Source organism: Schistocerca piceifrons, chromosome X (assembly GCF_021461385.2).
Source record: "Schistocerca piceifrons isolate TAMUIC-IGC-003096 chromosome X, iqSchPice1.1, whole genome shotgun sequence".
Lineage (NCBI taxonomy): Eukaryota > Metazoa > Arthropoda > Insecta > Orthoptera > Acrididae > Schistocerca > Schistocerca piceifrons.
In genome coordinates, this window is record NC_060149.1 from 218,701,533 (window position 1) to 218,723,830 (window position 22,298).

Sequence of the window (22,298 nt, forward strand, 5' to 3'; positions counted from 1 at the left end):
ACAAAGTTGTGATCTCGAACTATCTCACGGAAAGAAACCTACTATTTCACAAACTGAAAAGACACTTAACGTACAATTATATAAGGAAGCAGCCAGCAACTGTCTCACCATAATCCAGAATATAGTTGCTTCTATGTGCCTATTTCATTATCACAAGGCAAAGCGTCTGTACTAAACACATCAGCACATCCTCATGGCAAAAGGCGGAAGCCGCTGACCATACGGCCACCCTAAAGCATTCTACTGCCAAGCGTAAAGCTAACGTCAAAGTTCAGGTGACTTCTTGAGACATGAAATCATAGTCGTCCTCCAAAGACAGGCAGCCCCAGTAGATGGAGAAGTGACTACAGATTCTTTGAGACAGACAAGTGGCTACCGACGCGCAAGAAAACTCGACATGAAACGTCTCTGACAGCGGACGACCTTCAGGAGTGAGTGGTTCTATACAGGTGTGAATGGAATCACGCATGCGCACGTGCTGAGGTAGAGGGTTGCCACCTACATGCATGCCTCTTCTTGCGTGTGAAGCAAATACACGAAGACGCTGACGAGGCGCAAGGCTTACAGGTGTATAATGCGAGATGAGCAACCCAGACGCTGCCACGAGGTTTCTAGCCAGCGCGAGTGCTGTGTGGTTGGACGTCTACAGATATTTACGACAAGATAACAATCCTAGTGTTGGGATGTAGCACACAGTCGACGTTACTCGCACTGCGTTTTATGCCTTCTTTCTCGATGCTTTTTTTTCCACGGTCGTAAAGTGACGCCACAGGCGACATTGAACGCCTGGCATACATCTCGATGACTGTGGCTAGCCACAAACCTCTCAACTGTCCGAGCACGCAAACTGTCACCCATGCTATGCCATCCTGCTTCCCAACGATTCGAATAGTGTGTGCCAAACGCACATGTCATGCAGTCAGAACTACAATACATAAGCTCTCTGCTCACACATACATAACAGAACGAGGCGGTTGGTGTGATCAAAGCACAGGACTGGGATTCGGACTGATCGGGGTTCAGATTCTCTTTCGGCAATCGATAATTAGGTTTTCCGTAGTTTTCGAAAATCAATTACGACGAATGACGGAATGGTTCCTTTGAGCTACTCGAGCTGGTGCTCCCTATCTAGTGCGTTCGTAGCGACGTAACTTTAAACCTTGATTTTTCTCCATTTTACATTTTTCGTTGCAGCAGAGTTTCCTCCAGGCATGACTTTTATGTCATCTGTGTTCGCGTTATTCCACCAGAGTTATAACCAGACTGAGGCGCCACTAAACGCTGTTATTTTGTTGACCGCGAAGCTCGGTTATCTTACGGTCGTGAGTATAGTTGAGCACGTATTAATAGCCCCTGATACAATATTATGATCGCTGATCATATGATTATGGACGCCACTGAAGCATAATGCGACCAAAAAAAATGTAATGTGTATACGAAACCAAGCAACCAGCGATTAATCATATTATCACTTCTGGCTACAGGAAATTCATCTGCGTCGACGTTCTTGCAATTTACTTTCCAGTTTCTGTGGCAGCAAAAAACATAGATGGAATTGTTAGAAAAAAAGTCAAATGTTCTGTAGCGTGATCGTCTATATTATTAATGGAAATGATGTACTCTAACGTCGTAACTTGCATACGTCTATCGTCAGCATCACAATTCGCGCTATAATTTTTAATCAACTCGCTCCATAATTTTTAATCTGCACGTCAGTAGCATGAAAACTAGTTATTGACAGTCTTGTAAGAAGGCCAGTACTCTTACGAATTTTGCGTATCAGACGTCCAACAAACGATTACCAAATCGAATCTAAGAAATTTTACCGAATCAATTTACATAAACAAGAAATCGCAAAAATCCTCCGACAGTTCTCTAATGAAGTCAGACTTTGACATAACATAAATATCATGCAGTGCCAACATTGATTACGACCCCTATGCCGGCCGCTGTGGCCGAGCGGTTCTAGGCGCTTCAGTCTGGAACCGCGCGACCGCTACGTCGCAGGTTCGAATCCTGCCTTGGGCATGGATGTGTGTGATGTCCTTAGGTTAGTTAGGTTTAAGTAGTTCTAAGTTCTAGGGAACTGATTACCTCAGATGTTACGTCCCATAGTGCTCAGAGCCATTACGACCCCTATTACATCGCACCTCTCAGGATTCACAATTATGAAAAGAATATAGGGAAAAGCTGCAATAAAATCACACTAACATCTATGCGGATAATCAATTACATGGCAAAATCGACCTCAACAAGGAGTCTTTATACACAGCACATAACACTTACTAGTTACGTCTGGATGCTGTAATGAGGCATAATAGTTGTAAAATTTTAATTTGAGATTTCCAGTTCAAGAAAGTTTTGCATCACCCCAGTTCCCAGAACTCCTGAAGATTGACTGTGGATATTTTATCACAGACACAGACCCTTTGACTGTTCAGAGATGTCACTAAACCGCCCAAAGATGTAACAACTATGCGTGAGCGGCGCCTATTAGACGGAGGGGTCCGACAGCCGATCAGTTCCAGTCATTCCACCAGGAAAGAGGTACACGGGTCGTGTTGTCTGTAGTTCAACCATGCCTAGACTTTCAATACCGCAGTTCGATCGCGTCCGCATTGTTAGTTTGTGCCAGGAATGGCTCTCAAAAAGGGAAGTGTCCAAGTGCCTCGGAGTGAACCAAAACGACGTTGTTCGGACATGGAGGAGATACAGAGAAACAGGAACTGTCGATAACATGTTGCCTTGGCCTGGTCGATTACCAGATCTGTCTCCAGTCGAGCACATGTGGGACATCATTGGACGACAACTCCAGCATCATCTAAAAGCAGCACGCACAATGCACGCACGTTTGCATTCAATATTCTGGGGGTTACACCGTTTACTAATGCACCAGCATTCCACATTTGCAATGGCTCGTCTCACGATTACATAAGGCTGTGCCTTTTTTTTTAAAACAACCTATCCTCAAATGTCGATGTTGTTGTTGTGGTCTTCAGTCCTGAGACTGGTTTGATGCAGCTCTCCATGCTACTCTATCCTGTGCAAGCTTCTTCATCTCCCAGTACCTACTGCAACCTACATCCTTCTGAATCTGCTTAGTATATTCATCTCTTGGTCTCCCTCTACGATTTCTACCCTCAACGGTGCCCTCCAATGCTAAATTTGTGATCCCTTGATGCCTCAAAACATGTCCTACCAACCGATCCCTTCTTCTAGTCAAGTTGTGCCACAAACTTCTCTTCTCCCCAATCCTATTCAATACCTCCTCATTAGTTACGTGATCTACCCACCTTATCTTCAGCATTCTTCTGTAGCACCACATTTCGAAAGCTTCTATTCTCTTCTTGTCCAAACTAGTTATCGTCCATGTTTCACCTCCATACATGGCTACACTCCATACAAATACTTTCAGAAACGACTTCCTGACACTTAAATCTATACTCGATGTTAACAAATTTCTCTTCTTGAGAAATGCATTCCTTGCCATTGCCAGTCTACATTTTATATCCTCTCTACTTCGACCATCATCGGTTGTCTTACTCCCTAAATAGCAAAACTCCTTTACTACTTTAAGTGTCTCATTTCCTAATCTAATTCCCTCAGCATCACCCGACTTAATTTGACTACATTCCATTATCCTCGTTTTGCTTTTGTTGATGTTCATCTTATACCCTCCTTTCAAGACACTGTCCATTCCGTTCAGCTGCTCTTCCAAGTCCTTTGCTGTCTCTGACAGAATTACAATGTCATCAGCGAACCTCAAAGTTTTTACTTCTTCTCCATGAATTTTAATACCTACTCCGAATTTTTCTTTTGTTTCCTTTACTGCTTGCTCAATATGCAGATTGAATAACATCGGGGAGAGGCTACAACCCTGTCTCACTCCTTTCCCAACCACTGCTTCCCTTTCATGCCCCTCGACTCTTATAACTGCCATCTGGTTTCTGTACAAATTGTAAATACCCTTTCGCTCCCTGTATTTTACCCCTGACACCTTCAGAACTTGAAAGAGAGTATTCCAGTTAACATTGTCAAAATCTTTCTCTAAGTCTACAAATGCTAGAAACGTAGGTTTGCCTTTTCTTAATCTTTCTTCTAAGATAAGTCGTAAGGTCAGTATTGCCTCACGTGTTCCAACATTTCTGCGGAATCCAAACTGATCTTCCCCGAGGTCGGCTTCTACCAGTTTTTCCATTCGTCTGTAAAGAATTCGCGTTAGTATTTTGCAGCTATGACTTATTAAACTGATAGTTCGGTAATTTTCATATCTGTCAACACCTGCTTTCTTTGGGATTGGATAGTGTTCATAAATTTAAAAAGCAGTCCTGAATTTGTCCATTTTGCCAACATACCGGTAGTTCAAAATTTAAAGCTGCAAAAATTCCATTTCAAATGTAGATTATCTTTATGGGGAAATCATATTACCAAACAAGTTTTAATATTAAGTATATACTTCTGAAGATTTAACCACTGCACAAATATTTATTAAGACAAATGGTGGTTTTACATATTTGCACAAATTAATTTCATTTCTGTTGTCGATTCCTGTCACTTCAGCATTCACAGAGTGTGTTTCTTTCTGTGATAAATATGAAGCTGTGCGACGAAAGAAACAAAGCATCTTTGAATTTTATGGAAAATGAATTATTTATATATCTTAAGGATAGACTGTAAAGATGCTGTAAAGCTGTTTAGCAGTGACAAATATTTGTTGAATACTGCTAAAAGCAAAATAAATAATACTTTGATAAAATTGCCAACGGTCTTGCCGCGGTGGTAACACCGGTTCCCTTCAGATCACCGAAGTGAAGCGCTATCGGGCTGGGCTAGCACTTGGATGGCTGACCATCCGGTCTGCTGAGCACTGTTGGCAAGCAGTGTGCGCTCAGCCCTTGTGAGGCAAACTGAGGAGCTACTTGATTGAGAAGTAGCGGCTCCGGTCTCGTAAACTGACATACGGCCGGGAGAGCGGTGTGCTGACCACATGTCCCTCCATATCCGCATCCAGTGACGCCTGTGGGCCGAGGATGACACGGCGGCCGGTCAGTACCTTTGGGCTTTCATGGCCTGTGCGGGAGGACCTTTTTTTTAATAAAATTACTTTTTCCCCTACCTTGAACAACCAATGTACTTTCTTTGCTCCAAAAAAAGGTAGCAACCCTAGCTGCAACGTGCAAATCGTAGGCACGCCCGTCTCGATCTCAGGCGTCAGGTCACCGTACAAATTACTGGTCATCTCCTTAAAAGAACACACTGGTTACATTTATGCGCTATAGATGGCGTAGATGTGATAGCAGAAGTCCATGTGACCCTCCACCGCTGAAACAAGTCGTGGCAGTTGCATGAAATCATCGGAATACGATCGATCGACCTGGAGACGTGGCATAATGGCAGACGAGGGCTATCGTATTGGGATGTTCCCATGACCACGCCGTCGACAAATTTGCTCGATTTATCGGTGTATCAACACTGACTGTTCGCCGTGTCTAGAAAGATAAGTATACCAATCACAGCCACGTAACTCGGAGCAATGACAGTGGTCATAAAACACCCTAGCCGCCAGAAACCGGAGACGAGAGGCACATTGTGTGAATGACAGTCGGTCTCAAACGCGAGGGTAACTGGTGCTGTCAGTGAACCCAGGTTCCTCATAGCAGCACATGAAGCTGGACAAGCACACAAATACTCGACCGGAGACGTATAGTGTGGCCCGATGAGGTGTTTATCCTCGTAGTGTGTGGAGGGTGTCGTTCAGGCTGGATGTGATTCTGTGATGTTTTATGGGTGTTTTCGTACCATAACTTTGGCCCACTCATTCAGGTTACCATGCTCATGAACGGGGGTGTACGAGGGCTATTCGTAGCCCGATCGCTCGCGAAATGGAAACCACAGTGAAAATCAAAATGTTTTGTTTGCACATTTAGCTACACCTTCCAGGTACTTCTCTACATAGTCGCCGCTCCGACTTAGACATTTGTCGGAGCGTTATACCAAATTTCCAACACCATCGTCATAGAAGGTAGCCGCCTGTGCGAACGATAAGTCTCTACGCTGGTCTATAGCGTGCAGCCTGCGCCCAAGTGTTGTCTTCGTATCCAGCGTTTCATGTGAACAGAGATGATACTCAGGACGAGCCAGTTAGGGCTGTGTTGTGGGTGATCGAATATTTCCCATCGAAAAGGCTGCAGGAGCGTCTTCACTGTCCCTACAGAGTGCGGCTGAGAATTGCCATGAAGAAGGAAGTGCGTGGCAGTTGTGTTAGGTGGGTTGCATTCATTAAGGCGAAGCCTCTCAGCGTGCCCTCCTACTTGACGGGAGACATTGTTGTTCTAAGCACCTTTACTCGCTCACAGTGCGCTCACAACTGAAAAGAGCGTCTTGATGCGATCGACGGGCATACTAGAGACTCTGCCCAAAACGTATGTGAAAAGCGTCGTCGGATTTTCACAGTGGTTTCATTTTCGCGATCTATCGTTCCTCACTTTCCAAATAGCCTTCGTACTACCAGCAACGACTCTTCATAGTCACCGCTCCGACTTACGTATTTGTCGTAGCGTTGTACTAACTTTCCAATAGCTTCGTCACATAAGGCTTTCTACCAATTCTCTACACTGGTCTTCAGCTCGTTGCCTGTGCCGAACTGTCGCCTTCATAGCCAGCGGTTCATGCAAACAGAGATGAAAGTTGGGCCTGTATGGTTCATGATCGAACACTTCCCCTCAAAAATGCTGTAGTAACATCTTCATTACCTCTGCAGTGCGACGCCGAGAATTGTCATGAAGAAGGGAACGAATGACAGTTACTTTATGTGGGCTGTATGAAATCAGGCGAAATCTCTTAGCAAACGCTCATACTTGGCGGAAGACACGATTTTCTAGGCATCTTTATGTGGTCGCTGTGCGCTCAGAACTGTGATTTCCATTTTGCGACCGATCGGAACTTACTAAACGAATAGGCCTCGTATGTGCAAATAAAACCGCCTCTTCCTGCTGCCACTTAGTTTATTTTTCCCAGACGCTTTTCGCCTTTTTCATCAGTGGGATGATTTTCTGTGATCTGTGTTTCCTCTCATCTGGTCTGGAGGTCACACTACCACTTTATTATCGAAAAATAAGCACAATTTTGAGTTCCGACCTCTTTCACACTGTTCACCAGATTTCTCCTTCTTTTTTGTGGTGTACTATTATTCTTCTGCCACTCGATATAACTATTTCTTCGGAGACTGTGCTTTCAACCACGTAAATACTGAAACACGTAACAACCTTACAATATTTACGATGTTAAAAGCACACTGTTCGAAGAAATAGTTACATCGAATGGCAAAAGAATAATAATACACCACAAAAAAGAAGGAGAAACGTAGTGAACAGTGTGAAAGAGGTCGGAAATCAAAATTGTGCTTATATGTGGGCAATAAAGCGGTAGTGCGACCTCCAGACCAGATGTGAGGAAACGCAGATCACAGAAAATCATCCCAGTGATGATGCCTTAGAGTAAGAAAAAGGCGAAACACGTCTGGGAAAAATAAATTCAGTGGCAGCAGGAAAGGCGGTTTTATTTACAAAGCAAGTTCAGATGTTCAGATGTGAGTGAAATCTTATGGGACTTAACTGCTAAGGTCATCAGTCCCTAAGCTTACACATACTTAACCTAAATCATCCTAAGGACAAACACACACTCATGCCCGAGGGAGGACTCGAACCTCCGCCGGGACCAGCCGCACAGACCATGACTGCAGCGCCTGAGACCACTCGGCTAATCCCGCGTGGCACAAAGCAAGTAATTCTGTGCTTGCTGCGGAGGTTGGCCACGCAGACAAGCTTGTCAGTCCGCCCATATTTCAAATTCCTCAGTGACGAAACGTTGCCCCATCTTCAACATCTTCATGATGAGTATGCTGCCTTCCAAGTTGATAACAGCCGTGTTCATAGGGCTGCACGCATACGTTCCTGATTTGAGGAAAACTCAGGACCGTAACGCATCTCGACTGGCCCGCTCAATCATTCTGTCTTAATTCCACAGTAAATGTCTGCGACTATCAGTAACATTGTATGAAACGCAACAGTATACATCCCAGAAATTTGGCGGTTCTACGGCATCTAATCATCAATGAGTGGTTTCATCTGTGTATGGCATACCTGAAAAAGCATGTGGAGTCTTCCTCGCCGATATGTGGCTATTTTCAAAGTTATAGCATGATTGTGTTCCAAGGGTGACTGATCTTTTGTCCAGTGTGCTTATCTGCATGGAGCCAGCGACTAGCTCTGCTGTGGTGGTGTGTGCAGATGCAGGCGCAGCTGCTGGGTGGGCGCCACGCCGAGGTGCCCTGCATGTCGGCGGCTCTGCTGGTGCGTCGGGACCCGCAGCGTGGTCTGCACCTGGTCGCCGCGCAGGATATCCCAGCAGGTTTGTTCCGCAATCGCCAAAGCCGCACGTCCACATACTGACAATATCTAAAACCTTCACCACACAGGTTCTGGCAGCCTCTTGCGGTTGCTAGACTACCTCCCAGTTATTATGATCAATGACAAGAAATGAAGTGGTCCTGCGCAGAAAGGACGAGTAGTGGAACATATAGAAAACATCAAGAAATAAATTCAGTAGGACTTGAGAGAAAGATGGAGTGTCAAAACTGTTGGAGAAGACAAAGATTGTAATACAGGCCAGGCAAAAAAGTGAAATACCCGGAACACACGATCCGATGACAGTATACACTGAAGAGTCAAAGAAACTGGTACACCTGCTTAATATCGTGTAGGGCCCCCGCGAGCACGAGGAAGTGCGGCAACACAACGTATCATGAACTCGACTAATGTCTGAAGTGGTGCTGGAGGGAAATCACACCATGAATCCTGCAGGGCTGTCCATAAAGACTTAAGAGTAAGAGGGGGGTTGTGGAGATCTCTTCTGAACACTACATTGCAAGGCATCCCAGATATGCTCAATAATGTTCATTTCTGAGGAATTTGGTGGCCAGCGGAAATGTTTAACTTAGAAGAATGTCCCTGGAGCCATTCTGTAGAAATTCTGGACGTGTGGGATGTCGCATTTTCCTGCTGGGATTGCCCAAGTCCGTCGGAATCCACAATGGACATGAATGGATGCAGGTGATCAGACAGGATGCTTACGTAGGTGTCCCTGTCAGAGTCGTAACTAGACGTATCAGGGGTCCTATATCACTCCAACTGCACACTCCCCACACCATTACAAAGCCTCCAGCAGTTTGAACAGTCCCCTCCTGACATGTAGGGTCAATGGATTCATGAGGTTGTCTCCATACCTGTACACGTCCACTCGCTTGATACAATTTGAAACGAGACTCGTCCGACCAGGCAACGTGTTTCCAGTCATCAACAGTCCAATGTCGGTGTTGAGGGCCCAGGCGAGGCGTACAGTCATCAAGGGTACACGATTGGGTCTTCGGCTCCGAAAGCACATATCCATGATGTTTCGTTGAATGGTCCGCACGCTATTTGTTGGTGGACCAGCATTGAAATCTGCAGCAATTTGCGGAAGGGTCGCACTTCTGTCACGTTGAACGATTTCTTCAGTCGTCGTTGGACCCTTTCTTGCAAATCTTTCTCCGACCGCAGCGATGTCGAAGATTTGACGGTATGCTCGGTACGAGAAAATACCTACTTCATCGCTACTTCGGAGACGCTGTGTCCCATCGCTCGTGCGCCGGCTATAACACCACGCTCAAACTCACTTAAATCTTGATAAAGTGCTACTGCAGCAGCAGTAACCGATCTAACAACTGCGCCAAACACTTGATGTCTTACATAGGCGTTGCCGACCGCAGCGTCGTATTCTACCCGTTAACATATATATGTATTTAGCTACGCATGCCTATACCAGTTTCTTTGGCGATTCAGTGTAAATTCAATACGACTTGAGCAAACTATAGAGGGTAAAAACTGTTGGACAAGACAAAGACTGTAGTACACTGCCAGGAAAACAAAGTGAAGCACCCAGAATACATGGTCCGATGACAATGTGACTTCGTACACGTACACAAAATCGACTGGTGTGTACATTATTAAAATTGCAACTCTTTGTGACAGGTAGATCGGCCACCAGAGTGCATTAATTTAGTTCACGTTTAGTGTTGTTACCAGGCTTGGTAAGATGTTTTAATAGCGTGAACAGCGTCACATTTTGAGTGGTCTCTGTGATGGACATGGACATGCTGCATACTCGTGTGAGGCACTGTTATCGACACTTGATATAGTTGCAAAAGCGCCTCGTTGTGGGTCTCGATTTGGCCGGCTGGTCAAATCGTGCAATATCCAGATTTTTAGGCATTCGGATGTGGCAACAGCCCGATGTTAGTCTGCATGGGAATGTGAGAGCTGGACTACTTGTCGTCAAGATTCGGGTCGACAATGTCTGATCACAGGGCAGGATCGCCGTATTGTGCACAAAGTTCATCGTAACCCCTCACATCTACTCCTGCTATCCGAGAACAAGTGACGGACTACCTGTGTCATCGCGCAGCATTGGTCGGAGTCCAAAAGCGGCCGGACTACGGAATTATCGTCCCATGCAGAGGCTGCCATTAATACCACAACACAAGCGGTTGCAATTGGAGTGGTTGCGTGACTGGCATGCATGGACTGCTAACGAATGGCGTCGAGTTGTGTTCAGCGATGAATCGCGGTTATGCACTACCACAGAGGACCATTGTCGGCGCGTATGGCAACGACCACGGGCGGGATCCCAATCATCCAATTTTTTGGAGAAGCACAGTGGTGTCACTCCAGGCGTCATAGTGTGGGAAGCCATCGGTTATGGCTGGTAGTGATTGTAACCCAGTCAAAGAGCACAAAAAATGGTCGAATATGGGACATAACTCTTCAGTCGTAAAAAAAAATTTTATGGTGGCAGGTGGGAGTGTCATAAACAACGTATTAAAATCGACTGGTGGAGCGTCAGCGTGGAGGCGGGGGTGGTGGGAGAGGGAGACGTTTAAATGTCATTTCCCTATGTTTTTATTGAGTATATATATATATATATATATATATATATATATATATATATATATATATATATATATATGGCAGACGCTCTATCCATCTGAGCCACCGAGGACACATATACACTCCTGGAAATGGAAAAAAGAACACATTGACACCGGTGTGTCAGACCCACCATACTTGCTCCGGACACTGCGAGAGGGCTGTACAAGCAATGATCACACGCACGGCACAGCGGACACACCAGGAACCGCGGTGTTGGCCGTCGAATGGCGCTAGCTGCGCAGCATTTGTGCACCGCCGCCGTCAGTGTCAGCCAGTTTACCGTGGCATACGGAGCTCCATCGCAGTCTTTAACACTGGTAGCATGCCGCGACAGCGTGGACGTGAACCGTATGTGCAGTTGACGGACTTTGAGCGAGGGCGTATAGTGGGCATGCGGGAGGCTGGGTGGACGTACCGCCGAATTGCTCAACACGTGGGGCGTGAGGTCTCCACAGTACATCGATGTTGTCGCCAGTGGTCGGCGGAAGGTGCACGTGCCCATCGACCTGGGACCGGACCGCAGCGACGCACGGATGCACGCCAAGACCGTAGGATCCTACGCAGTGCCGTAGGGGACCGCACCGCCACTCCCCAGCAAATTAGGGACACTGTTGCTCCTGGGGTATCGGCGAGGACCATTCGCAACCGTCTCCATGAAGCTGGGCTACGGTCCCGCATACCGTTAGGCCGTCTTCCGCTCACGCCCCAACATCGTGCAGCCCGCCTCCAGTGGTGTCGCGACAGGCGTGAATGGAAGGACGAATGGAGACGTGTCGTCTTCAGCGATGAGAGTCGCTTCTGCCTTGGTGCCAATGATGGTCGTATGCGTGTTTGGCGCCGTGCAGGTGAGCGCCACAATCAGGACTGCATACGACCGAGGCACACAGGGCCAACACCCGGCATCATGGTGTGGGGAGCGATCTCCTACACTGGCCGTACACCACTGGTGATCGTCGAGGGGACACTGAATAGTGCACGGTACATCCAAACCGTCATCGAACCCATCGTTCTACCATTCCTAGACCGGCAAGGGAACTTGCTGTTCCAACAGGACAATGCACGTCCGCATGTATCCCGTGCCACCCAACGTGCTCTAGAAGTTGTAAGTCAACTACCGTGGCCAGCAAGATCTCCGGATCTGTCCCCCATTGAGCATGTTTGGGACTGGATGAAGCGTCGTCTCACGCGGTCTGCACGTCCAGCACGAACGCTGGTCCAACTGAGGCGCCAGGTGGAAATGGCATGGCAAGCCGTTCCACAGGACTAGATCCAGCATCTCTACGATCGTCTCCATGGGAGAATAGCAGCCTGGATTGCTGCGAAAGGTGTATATATACTGTACTAGTGCCGACATTGTGCATGCTCTGTTGCCTGTGTCTATGTGCCTGTGGTTCTGTCAGTGTGATCATGTGATGTATCTGACCCCAGGAATGTGTCAATAAAGTTTCCCCTTCCTGGGACAATGAATTCACGGTGTTCTTATTTCAATTTCCAGGAGTGTATATATAAGGGTCACCGGGCATTTGACTATCTGCTTCTGTGCGGATGCACAAACAGAGCCCGAACTCTTACGGGAATCGGCAAAAAAGCCGCGAGTAATGAGTATAATGGGCAGGGACACTATGAATATAGTGCAGGACAATAAGTTGGGAATGTGGGTCTCACGGGAGGCGTGCCAGAGATAAGTCCCTGCAGTTGCACTATCCTCTGTGTCCTCGGTGGCTCAGATGGATAGAGCGTCTGCCATGTAAGCAAGACTTCCCGGGTTCGAGTTCCGGTCGGGGCACACATTTTCAACTGTCCCCGTTGACTTATGTCAATAACTGTATGCAGCTAGGGGTATTCATTTCACGGTAATTTCTTGAATATATCGAAAACCGTGGTTTCTAGCAAAAAATATTTCCTGGAACGAAATTAAACTAAATTAAATTTCCTGCAAAAATGATCATAGTCAGTTTTCTCTAAGACTAACAGTTGCCGCGTTGCAGCGGATGGAGAAAACGCTAATTATTAAAAATAGTGTTTTAATGTGATAAAATTACTGTTTATTGTTAAATAATTTGAGTTAAGAATGCGTATTAAATGTGTGTACAAATGCAGTAAAACCGTATTTACGGATAAATTGTGTTGTAGGGGTGTAACAAGGTGGAAAGGGTGGGGGGAGGTGGAGGATCGATGACTGAGGGAAGGATTGTGGTCATCCACGCCCTCCTATGCAGGCTGCGAACTGAGGAGCGAGCAGGCTAGTCCCCCTTTCTCTAACCCACTATGTCGCATAAAACTACTAAAGGGTATTCCACGAAGTTATGTTGACCCTTCCGTAGCTCGTGTTATGAATCACTGGCGACGCATTGCACAGATACTCAAAGTGTATTAACACTACATTGAATTCAGTTGTGAGTTGCTAATAATACTAATGCAAGCAAGTCGTATAGACAGATTGTTGATAAATCTCCCCTCACTGTTCTACACTGCCAGAGGGAAACTGATTCTTAGTCATCCTGTATGGTCGTTGTAGGGTTATCCCGGGTGAGGCGACCTCCTCGCCACGATTGCTGCATTTCTTGTCCAGTTCTCTTAAAAAGTGGACAAAATAACTTCAATGCAATGAGCTCGGGTGTTTATGTAGTGGAGTTAAGCGGGCACTTATTTGCAGTTGTTAACTGAGCTTTTATGTACAATACGTTGCTATAATAAATGGCTGAGAAGTGCTTAATTTGTAAGTTTGCTGTTGTTACTGACCTATGTAGTGCTGATGGAAAAGAGATTGGACTGGTAAATGTGGCATCTTGCTACTGTCCGTCGGTGACAGCATGTTGTGAAGCCGTGTAACCGTGTTGTAGTCATTTGGTGCTGAATTAATGAATGACCAGAAAGTTACTGCACTTCTCTCAACATTGTGTTACTGATAGACTGCATAAATCTCTTCTATTCAGGAACTGCTGGCATTTGTAGAGTGGGCTGGACTGAGTGGAGGCACTTACCACATATCCACAGTATATCTTGCAATATGTCAGATAGAATAAGACTGTTCAAATCTAGAACAGTAATCTGCTGTAATGCATTGCTTGACTTACGTTCAAATGTCTTTAAGTTCCATGGCACCTTGATGATCTTCTTCTGTTGCACAGGGAGCCAATTCAGGACTCTGGGCTTCTCAAGATGTTGCGAGAGTTGAGACTGAGTTGATGCATTTGATGCCCTCAAGCCATAAAAACTATTCCATTCATTGGGAGTGGAGATAATGAAATCAACATTATCGAATACATATTGCCAGTATGTTAAATCTGGGACAGGCTCTTCATTGTGGTGGACAGTTGACATCTCCAGAGTGGCTTTTTTACATAACAGCTTACTTGACAACCGCAAATAATTACCCGTCTAATAAACGAAAAACAACTCCACTCTATACTCACGAACCCAGTGAAGTTATTTTGAATACGCACAAAAGAATACTAGACAGAAAACACAGGAGAGGAATAGTCTGTTTATAAACTGAAAAGCGAGCAGTGACTGTGGTACGGATGTTGCCTTTCCCAGAAGAACACTGCAGTTCAAATGGTTCAAATGGCTCTGAGCACTATGGGACTAAACTGCTGTGGTCATCAGTCCCCTAGAACTTAGAACTACTTAAACCTAACTAACCTAAGGACATCACACACATCCACGCCCGAGGCAGGATTCGAACCTGCGACCGTAGCAGTCGCACGGTTCCAGACTGCGCGCCTAGAACCGCGAGACCACCACGGCCGGCAACACTGCAGTTGTCGTACAGGATGACTAAGAATCAATTTCTAGCATAGCAATGTAGAACAGTATGCAGAGATTTACATCCATTTAGTCCATATGCATTTCTAGTTTTAGTATTATTAGTGACTGACATATGTATTACATATAGTGTTAACGCACTTTGTAGAAAATAAACACCCCCGGACACGTCTGCGCGCTGCATCGCCAGGGATTCATAAGGCAAGCTGTGGAAGGTGTAACGTCCCTCTTCCCTTCTATCGACAATGTTAGAAACACATGACCGTGTAAGCATGTGCCTAAACAATTGGAATAAAATTTTGAAAAGGCTATCGTCCCGAAGATTCAATATAAAGTCGATAAATGAGGGGGAGGTTACAACAAGATGCTTTCTAGGACAACTTAATTACTGTAAAATTTAGTATGGCTGTTCGAAAGGTTTGTGCTATCATTCAGGTACTGTGCCAACGAGAAGAGGTACCACGTGGATCGGAACACTATAATAAGAGTTACTGAAATAGTTACAGCTAAAAGAAACACGGTCGCCAGCCCAATTGGGCAAAATTTCTGTTTGGTAGGTGAATTAATGAGCCGAACAGTCAATGTCAAGAATTACTAGAACACGCGCGGCAACAGAGCGCTGCGGGCACGTTAGCAAAAACAATTGAAACATTTACGTAATAAAACGAGAAAGAAAATCGTTTGCACTCGAAATATCATTAACTAATAGAGCTGAAATTTTGAAAACATACAAGATAACACTTAGATTAATGGTTACTTATTGTTGTAAGTGACAATGGCGCTACCTCACAATTACGTCTACTATTTTCATACGAATTTTGGAAAATGGCAAAAAAATAATTAGAAGAAACTCTATTGACTTCTGAACAGGGAAGTAGAAATTGATAATTACTGTATCAAAAGGTAATTATTATAGTTTAGCACGACTGCAAGTCAAAATGTGAACCAGAACTTTACTAACATCAAATTACAATAATCACTGATATTTGCACTCACTCATTAATTCTAGTAACTGCTTTTGTTCATAGTGCCAGGAATCATTTTAATTTGATTAGTTGATTTACTATTTGCAACAATTAGATCGCCTCAGATTAAAGTTCAAATTTAAAGCTAGTGAGACTGAAATTACTGAATGCTTTACGTTCAAATCTTTAGTCTAACTGAATCATTTAGTTCATAAGCAAAATTAACTGGCACTGCAATTTTCATTTTTCATAAACGGTACTCGGATTATTGTAACAATAGGACAGGACAGGAACCTACTTGGTGAATGATTTTAGGAGAATCGCGGGTAAACAGTTTTGATTGAATGGTAATTATTCACTCGCAAAACATCACAAAGCTGAGTAACGCCGTTACAAAACTAGTTGACAATAAGCTGTGATGCAGCAATCTTACTTCAGTCCATTCTCGCCGTAACGAAGTTTCTGACTACGATACTGCTGCTGGTTCCTTTCCATGATAATTAGCGAGCACGGGAGTTATTGGCAATGATATTGGCGTGGCGGGTTCTAGATGTTGCTGCAGCCAATATTTCCACCGCCCCCGCTCATCACTTGCCACGTGCCGCTAAACAATCACTCCTCCAGTACAGTGCACGCCATCCATGCGTCCGCACTTCACCAAGTCTCACACCCGCGTTCTCTCTCTGTGTAGCGCGCGCTCTAACGTAACATCCTCCCGCGTCCAGAGACGCCGCTACTCCAACGATACTTATTCGTTGACAAAAACCTAACGTTTCCCTAACATTCCCTCAACAATTACTCACGGATATTTACATAATATACATAACTGATTATACAGCAAAATAAACAAATTAATTCATACATCGTGTACATATAAATTTACATAAAGATAAAAGCAAGTATATATACAATAATAAATGGTCAAAGAGCACATCGGCATGAAAGTGTTACAAAGGGTCAGAATAACTTTGTGAAAAACCCCGTAGTTGCTTTTTGTGAAGTAGTGCAGCATACAAGATGGGGAATTAAACTGCGAGTTTTGCATTCCGTGCACTCGGGAACTATTAGTCTCAGAGAAAAAATGAATGAGACATTATTCTGTACGAAAATTAACGTACCTTAATTTTTTTACAGAGAAACATTGCCCCTAGAAGCCGCGGTTTTCGAGTTATTCAAGAGAAACTTAAAAAGTTACCTTTAAACGCCCCCCGTCCCCTACCCCAACTAACCGCTCACAGGATTTTTAGTATGTTGTTCGTGAAATTCCCTCCTACCACTATACCAAAAAATTGAGACTACATGAGTTTCTCCCTCCAATTTTCCTTCGCTGATTAGACTACTGAGGGAATTCTGATGACACAACGATATTTCACGGACATCGTGCGATCCCACGTGTTACCTCCCATGCGATAGTACCGAAGTTCCGTTTTTCAACAGAACAACGCTCGTACACACATGGTAACTGCCTATATGAACTATATGTGTGATGTGGAGGTACAGCGAGATACCCAGATCTGTCACCAATAGAACCAATAGAACACCAGTGTAAGTATCCAGGACATCAATAGCCAGCTTGCCTCAAGAGATGATACAATGGCTCTGTGACACCCTTCCCACAAGAATCAGTGCATGCATCCAGGACAGAGGGTCTGCAGCGTCATATGCTCATACTGCCAAGCTCTTTGTAAATTTGATTTTATTCTCTGAAATAACATCATAGGAGACGAATCCGGCACCAACTTCATTAAACCGATCAGAAGACGATGCCAAAACTAATAAATCAATAAAAATGCAAGCCAAACAGCGTCAGGCTCCATTCCATTTGAGCAGTTCTTCAATGAGCCAATGTCATATAGATTCACCAATTCAAGAAGGAAGATTTAAGGTTTAACTTACCGCCACCGACTATTTCATCATACATGGTCCACAAGCTCTGATTGAGGGAAAGATGGGAACAGAAATAAGCCGCGCCTTTTGAAGGGAATCATCCGGACATTCACCTAAAGGTGATCCCTAGAAATCATGGATTATCCCAACCAGGAGAGATGAATGGGGATTTTAATCACCGTCTTCCCGAATATGAGACCATTGTCTAACCACCGTTACACTTTTTTCGGCTAAAATTCGACGAGGCTGCAATTACGTTACTTATGGTCCCTCACCATCCACCCCTCATGTTGCGTCGTTGGCTTCCTGTGGGGAAAATCTGATTTGGTGTCAATAGTCAACACAACACTATATCATAATCCAATATTAAATTGATTATTTGTACTGTATAAAAAGTGGAGAAACTGTGAAGTACCGGTACGTCTATTATGCTATGTTAAAATGGCGCTGCATTTTCGGTGGATAGGCGTGCTGTATCATGTCTGAACTTCAATGTGTAGTCACAATTACAAAATGTTGCCAACCGGGAGTCGAACCTGAATTTTCTGCTTTTCGCGAGTGGAGGCTTTAACCCCTGTTTTTATGTGAGCCCTCCTTCTTTCCCTACGTCCCTTCTTTGCTCTCGGCAACTGACCTAGGTTTAAGCTTGGTGTGTTTTCTCAAGAAAGCGTTCCTGGGATATACGCTGGTTCTTCCATCAATGCCGCGAAATGCTGCCTTCAGATGAGTACAAAAATTCTTCATTGACCCTTGTAAAGTAAACACCTTCTTCGTACTATAGTAGTGCGTCCGCATATTCACTTGAGGAATGAAGTAATAAAATTTCAAATTAAAGTAGTCGATAAAATAAAATGGATAGACATGAAAGGAAGAGATCTCTTTCTCTAAAGGTTGAAATGAAGGGGGTATCACTTCCGCATGCTGCAATGACCTTGACCATCAGTTTATCTGTTAACGGCTACATACCTGGCTCTAATTTCCAGTTTCACTGTGGCTTCCCCCTTTAATTTCCGAACACTTCTACCACAATTGATCTCACTGCAGCCTCATTGATCATACACCATAGATCCATTTCAGGGCACTTAAATCATTTCACATACATTCCTTGTGGCAGAGTAAGCCACAGTCCTATTCCTGCAATTCCGATTTTCTGCTACCACATCTTCGACATTAAAAATTAGGGTCACTTCAGGTGGCACAGTCAGATAGTGAAGGGTCTGGCTCAATTTTTCAACTGTCACCACATTTTCATTACAGTGAGCATTCAACATATATCAACTGTTTACTCTGATATTATTTTATGTCACTTCGTTTTCACTGATTTGATAGCCATTCATCAATTTCAGTGCATTTAATTCATCATTTCATCCCCATCCGCCGCGCAGGTCACCCAACGTGGCGTCGAATGTAATAAGACCTGCACCAAGGCGGCCGGACCTGCTCCGCAAGGGACCTCCCGGACAATGACGCCAAACGCTCATTTATTGTTTGAACTTGTTTTGCCCCAACACCAGTGGGTTTGAACCAGTTCTTCAACGTCACGTCGATCTCCAATGTATTTCAGTACCACAGCGTACTCTGCAGGTCTTAACAAACTCTCCAAGATCACTTCCGGACCCCAGAGCGCCAATACTCCTCCTTCATATCCCCCCCCCCCCCCCCCTCTGTGCCCTTAAGGTTCAGTGGAGGAGATACAAAATAACTTTTCTTGACAAGTCTGGCAAACAGTGAGCGAATTGTGATTCCACAGGTAATGTAATTCATAGGGATTCTCAACTGAAGAAACATTGCAAGCACTTGCTTGTGTTGCTCCATGGCTTTCAGGGCGCCCAATGAGGAAAGCACAAGTTGGGTTTCCCATGAGCAATCGCACAACCCCTACGGTCGCAGGTTCGAATCCTGCCTCGGGCATAGATGTGTGTGATGTCCTTAGGTTAGTTAGGTTTAAGTAGTTCTAAGTTCTAGGGGATTGATGACCTCAAATGTCAAGTCCCATAGTGCTCAGAGCCATTTTGAACCATGAGCGATGTTTCCGGAATCCATGCTAGCTACATGGAAGTGGTCAATCTGTTCGAGAAATATCATGCACCCGAGCTCAGAATTAGATTCTGTAACAGAAGGATGTCAAAGATATCGGACGGAAGTTTCATGGATCACTCCTGCTACCTTTCTTGTACTCATGCGAAGTGTGGTTCCTTCCAAATACCAGGCAAAATATTTTTATCGACGAATCTACGATACGCTTTTGTTAAAAGAGGGGCGAAATAAGACGAAAATTCTGTATAGACTCTGATAATAATTCCATAAAAACCTGAAAATTTGAGTTCAACAGATATCATCTGTTTCTCAACCGCACTGCCACTAATGTCTACAAGGGGCAGTCAAATGAAAACCGAACCCCCGCCACAATGTGACCAAGGAATGGTTCCATTCAAAAGTAATCACCAGACGCGTTAAGACATTTATCCACCTGGGAGGTGAGACGATCCATTCCTGTTTCGTAGAATGTGATCGGCCGCTGTCGGATTCACAACCGCACCCACCCTTGCACTTCCTCGTCCGACTGAAACCAAAGCCCAGGCATGTCTTTCTGCGGGTCGCCAACATGAAAATAAAAAAATAAATAAAAAAAACGGTTAACGATCCAGGCTGTTACAGAGGATGTTGCAGTGTTTCCCAACCACATCGCTGAAGTGTAGCCTCTGTCCGATTGTAGAGGGGGAAGGGAGGGCAGGTGTTATAGTGCAACAGGGCGATTCCGTACGACAACAGTCCTGGACGTTTTGACTTCATGGTGTGTCGCAGTTTCTGCAAAGTGTCTTAATAGCGCTGTACATTGGTTGTGGTTCCACGCTCGAGGTACTCATCGAGCAGACGGCCCCTGCAGTCGAAGAAGGAGGTCATGATGTCCATACCGGAACTTGTGTGAATAACTTTGTATTTCGTTGGAGAAGGAAATGTGGGATGTTTCGACCGTTGGCTTCGCCGTTGGCCCTCGGGCTGTCGGAATGCTGTCGGACGGAATTGTCCTGTTGCACTGCCTGTGAGACGAAGCGTATGCTCTAGCGGTTTGCTTGAGAAACATTGCAACTTGCTCCGTACAGCCTGGGTCTTTCACCGTTTGATCTTTGCATCTTTGGCAACCTGAAGAAAGAACGCGTGGTCGTCGGCTTCGGTCGGATGAGGGAATGCAAGAGTGGGTGAAGTTGTGGGTCAGTGAGCGGCCGACTGGGTTCTACGAAACAAGAACTGATAGTTTTGTGTATAGATGTCTTAAGGGGTGTGGTGATTACTTTTGAATGGAACCATTCCATGGTCTGATGCGGTGGGTGTTCAATTTCATTTTGCTGTTTCTCATATATCAATCAACTTAACAGTGATTCGATAATTAAAATGGGGCAGTACTACTGCATTTTCATGTATCAAGGAACATTGCATAAGGGGAGTTCAGCATTTCTGCTTTCGCTTTGCTACTATCAGTTTCAGTTGCTGTGTCATCACTGATGTCTGGACACTAACACTGATGCCACTGACAGCTTTACATACGACCACAATTTATTTGGGTTTTGTCACAGATCTTCCGATAAGATTCTGATACGGTAGTCACAGAAGCCGTCACGCACTGTGTATGTCTGGTGGACTCATTCACCCTGTTACAGAGCCATTGAAATGATAATTAAATCAAGACCCTAAGCTGTCGACAGGCGTTGATATTCATCAATGGGGACAGTTGAAAATGTGCGCCCCGACTGGGACTCGAACCTGGGATCTCCTGCTTACATGGCAGACGCTCTATCCATCTGAGCCACCGAGGGCATAGAGGATAGTGCAATTGCAGGGATTTATTCCTTGCACGCTCCCCGTGAGACCCATATTCCCAGCTTAATGTCCACACACTACATTCGCAGTGCCCCTGCCCATTACACTCATTACTTGCGGCAGACAATCTTACCGAGTCCCGTAAGAGTTTGGGCAATGCGTGTGCATCCAGCACAGATGAAGAAGGTCAGTGGCCGGTTAGCCTTAACTACAATGTCCTAAAGAACAGATACCATCTTCATATATGTTACAGAGCCCGTTTCGCCAGCCATTCAGAGTACAGTTGGCAACTAGTTGTAGGCTGTTCTGCACTTTCGAACGAACGATGTCTGTCGTCTGGGCTCCAATACCATTCTGGCGACTGACAGAGAGTTGAGAAGACTATCCTCGTTTTCAGAATGTCAGCATAGACCCCACTGGTGAATGTGGTCCCCTGATTCTGAGTCGAATAGAATGCTAACTCCTGTGACTTCGAAGGTTCTGTGACAAGCTAGGCTGCGACTTCCTACACTTGCGCCACAGGAGCTGATAACTATAGGGACTCAGTGGTACAGTACACATCAGAGGCTATTACTCTGGTAGGAGTGCATACAAGGTTTTTTTTCCATTAGGCAACTTCCCATGCAGTTCGCATAATGACAGCCACAGGAAACCCCGAAGTACAGGGTGTCCCACTCAAACCTCCCTGATTTCGAGGACCCAGGGGTAGCTACGACAATCAAAAATGCACCAAATTGTTTAGCATCTCAAAGAATTTTTATTCCCGCGTCAGAAGTGCCAAGTATCGTCGCCAGAGTGCAGCCTGGTCGCATGAAGTGAAAATGGCGACTCCACA

The 22,298-nt window shown here is 45.0% G+C and overlaps 1 protein-coding gene across 1 annotated transcript in view; it reads left to right on the top strand.

The window, feature by feature from the left end:
• The window catches only part of LOC124722658 (SET and MYND domain-containing protein 4-like), a 183,751-nt gene that overhangs the window by 74,640 nt on the left and 86,813 nt on the right, over window positions 1-22,298 (top strand). Inside the window, exon 4 of the mRNA XM_047247803.1 lies at window positions 8,289-8,409. Coding sequence (XP_047103759.1) covers window positions 8,289-8,409 — 121 coding nt within the window. The remainder of the gene's footprint in view (window positions 1-8,288; window positions 8,410-22,298) is intronic.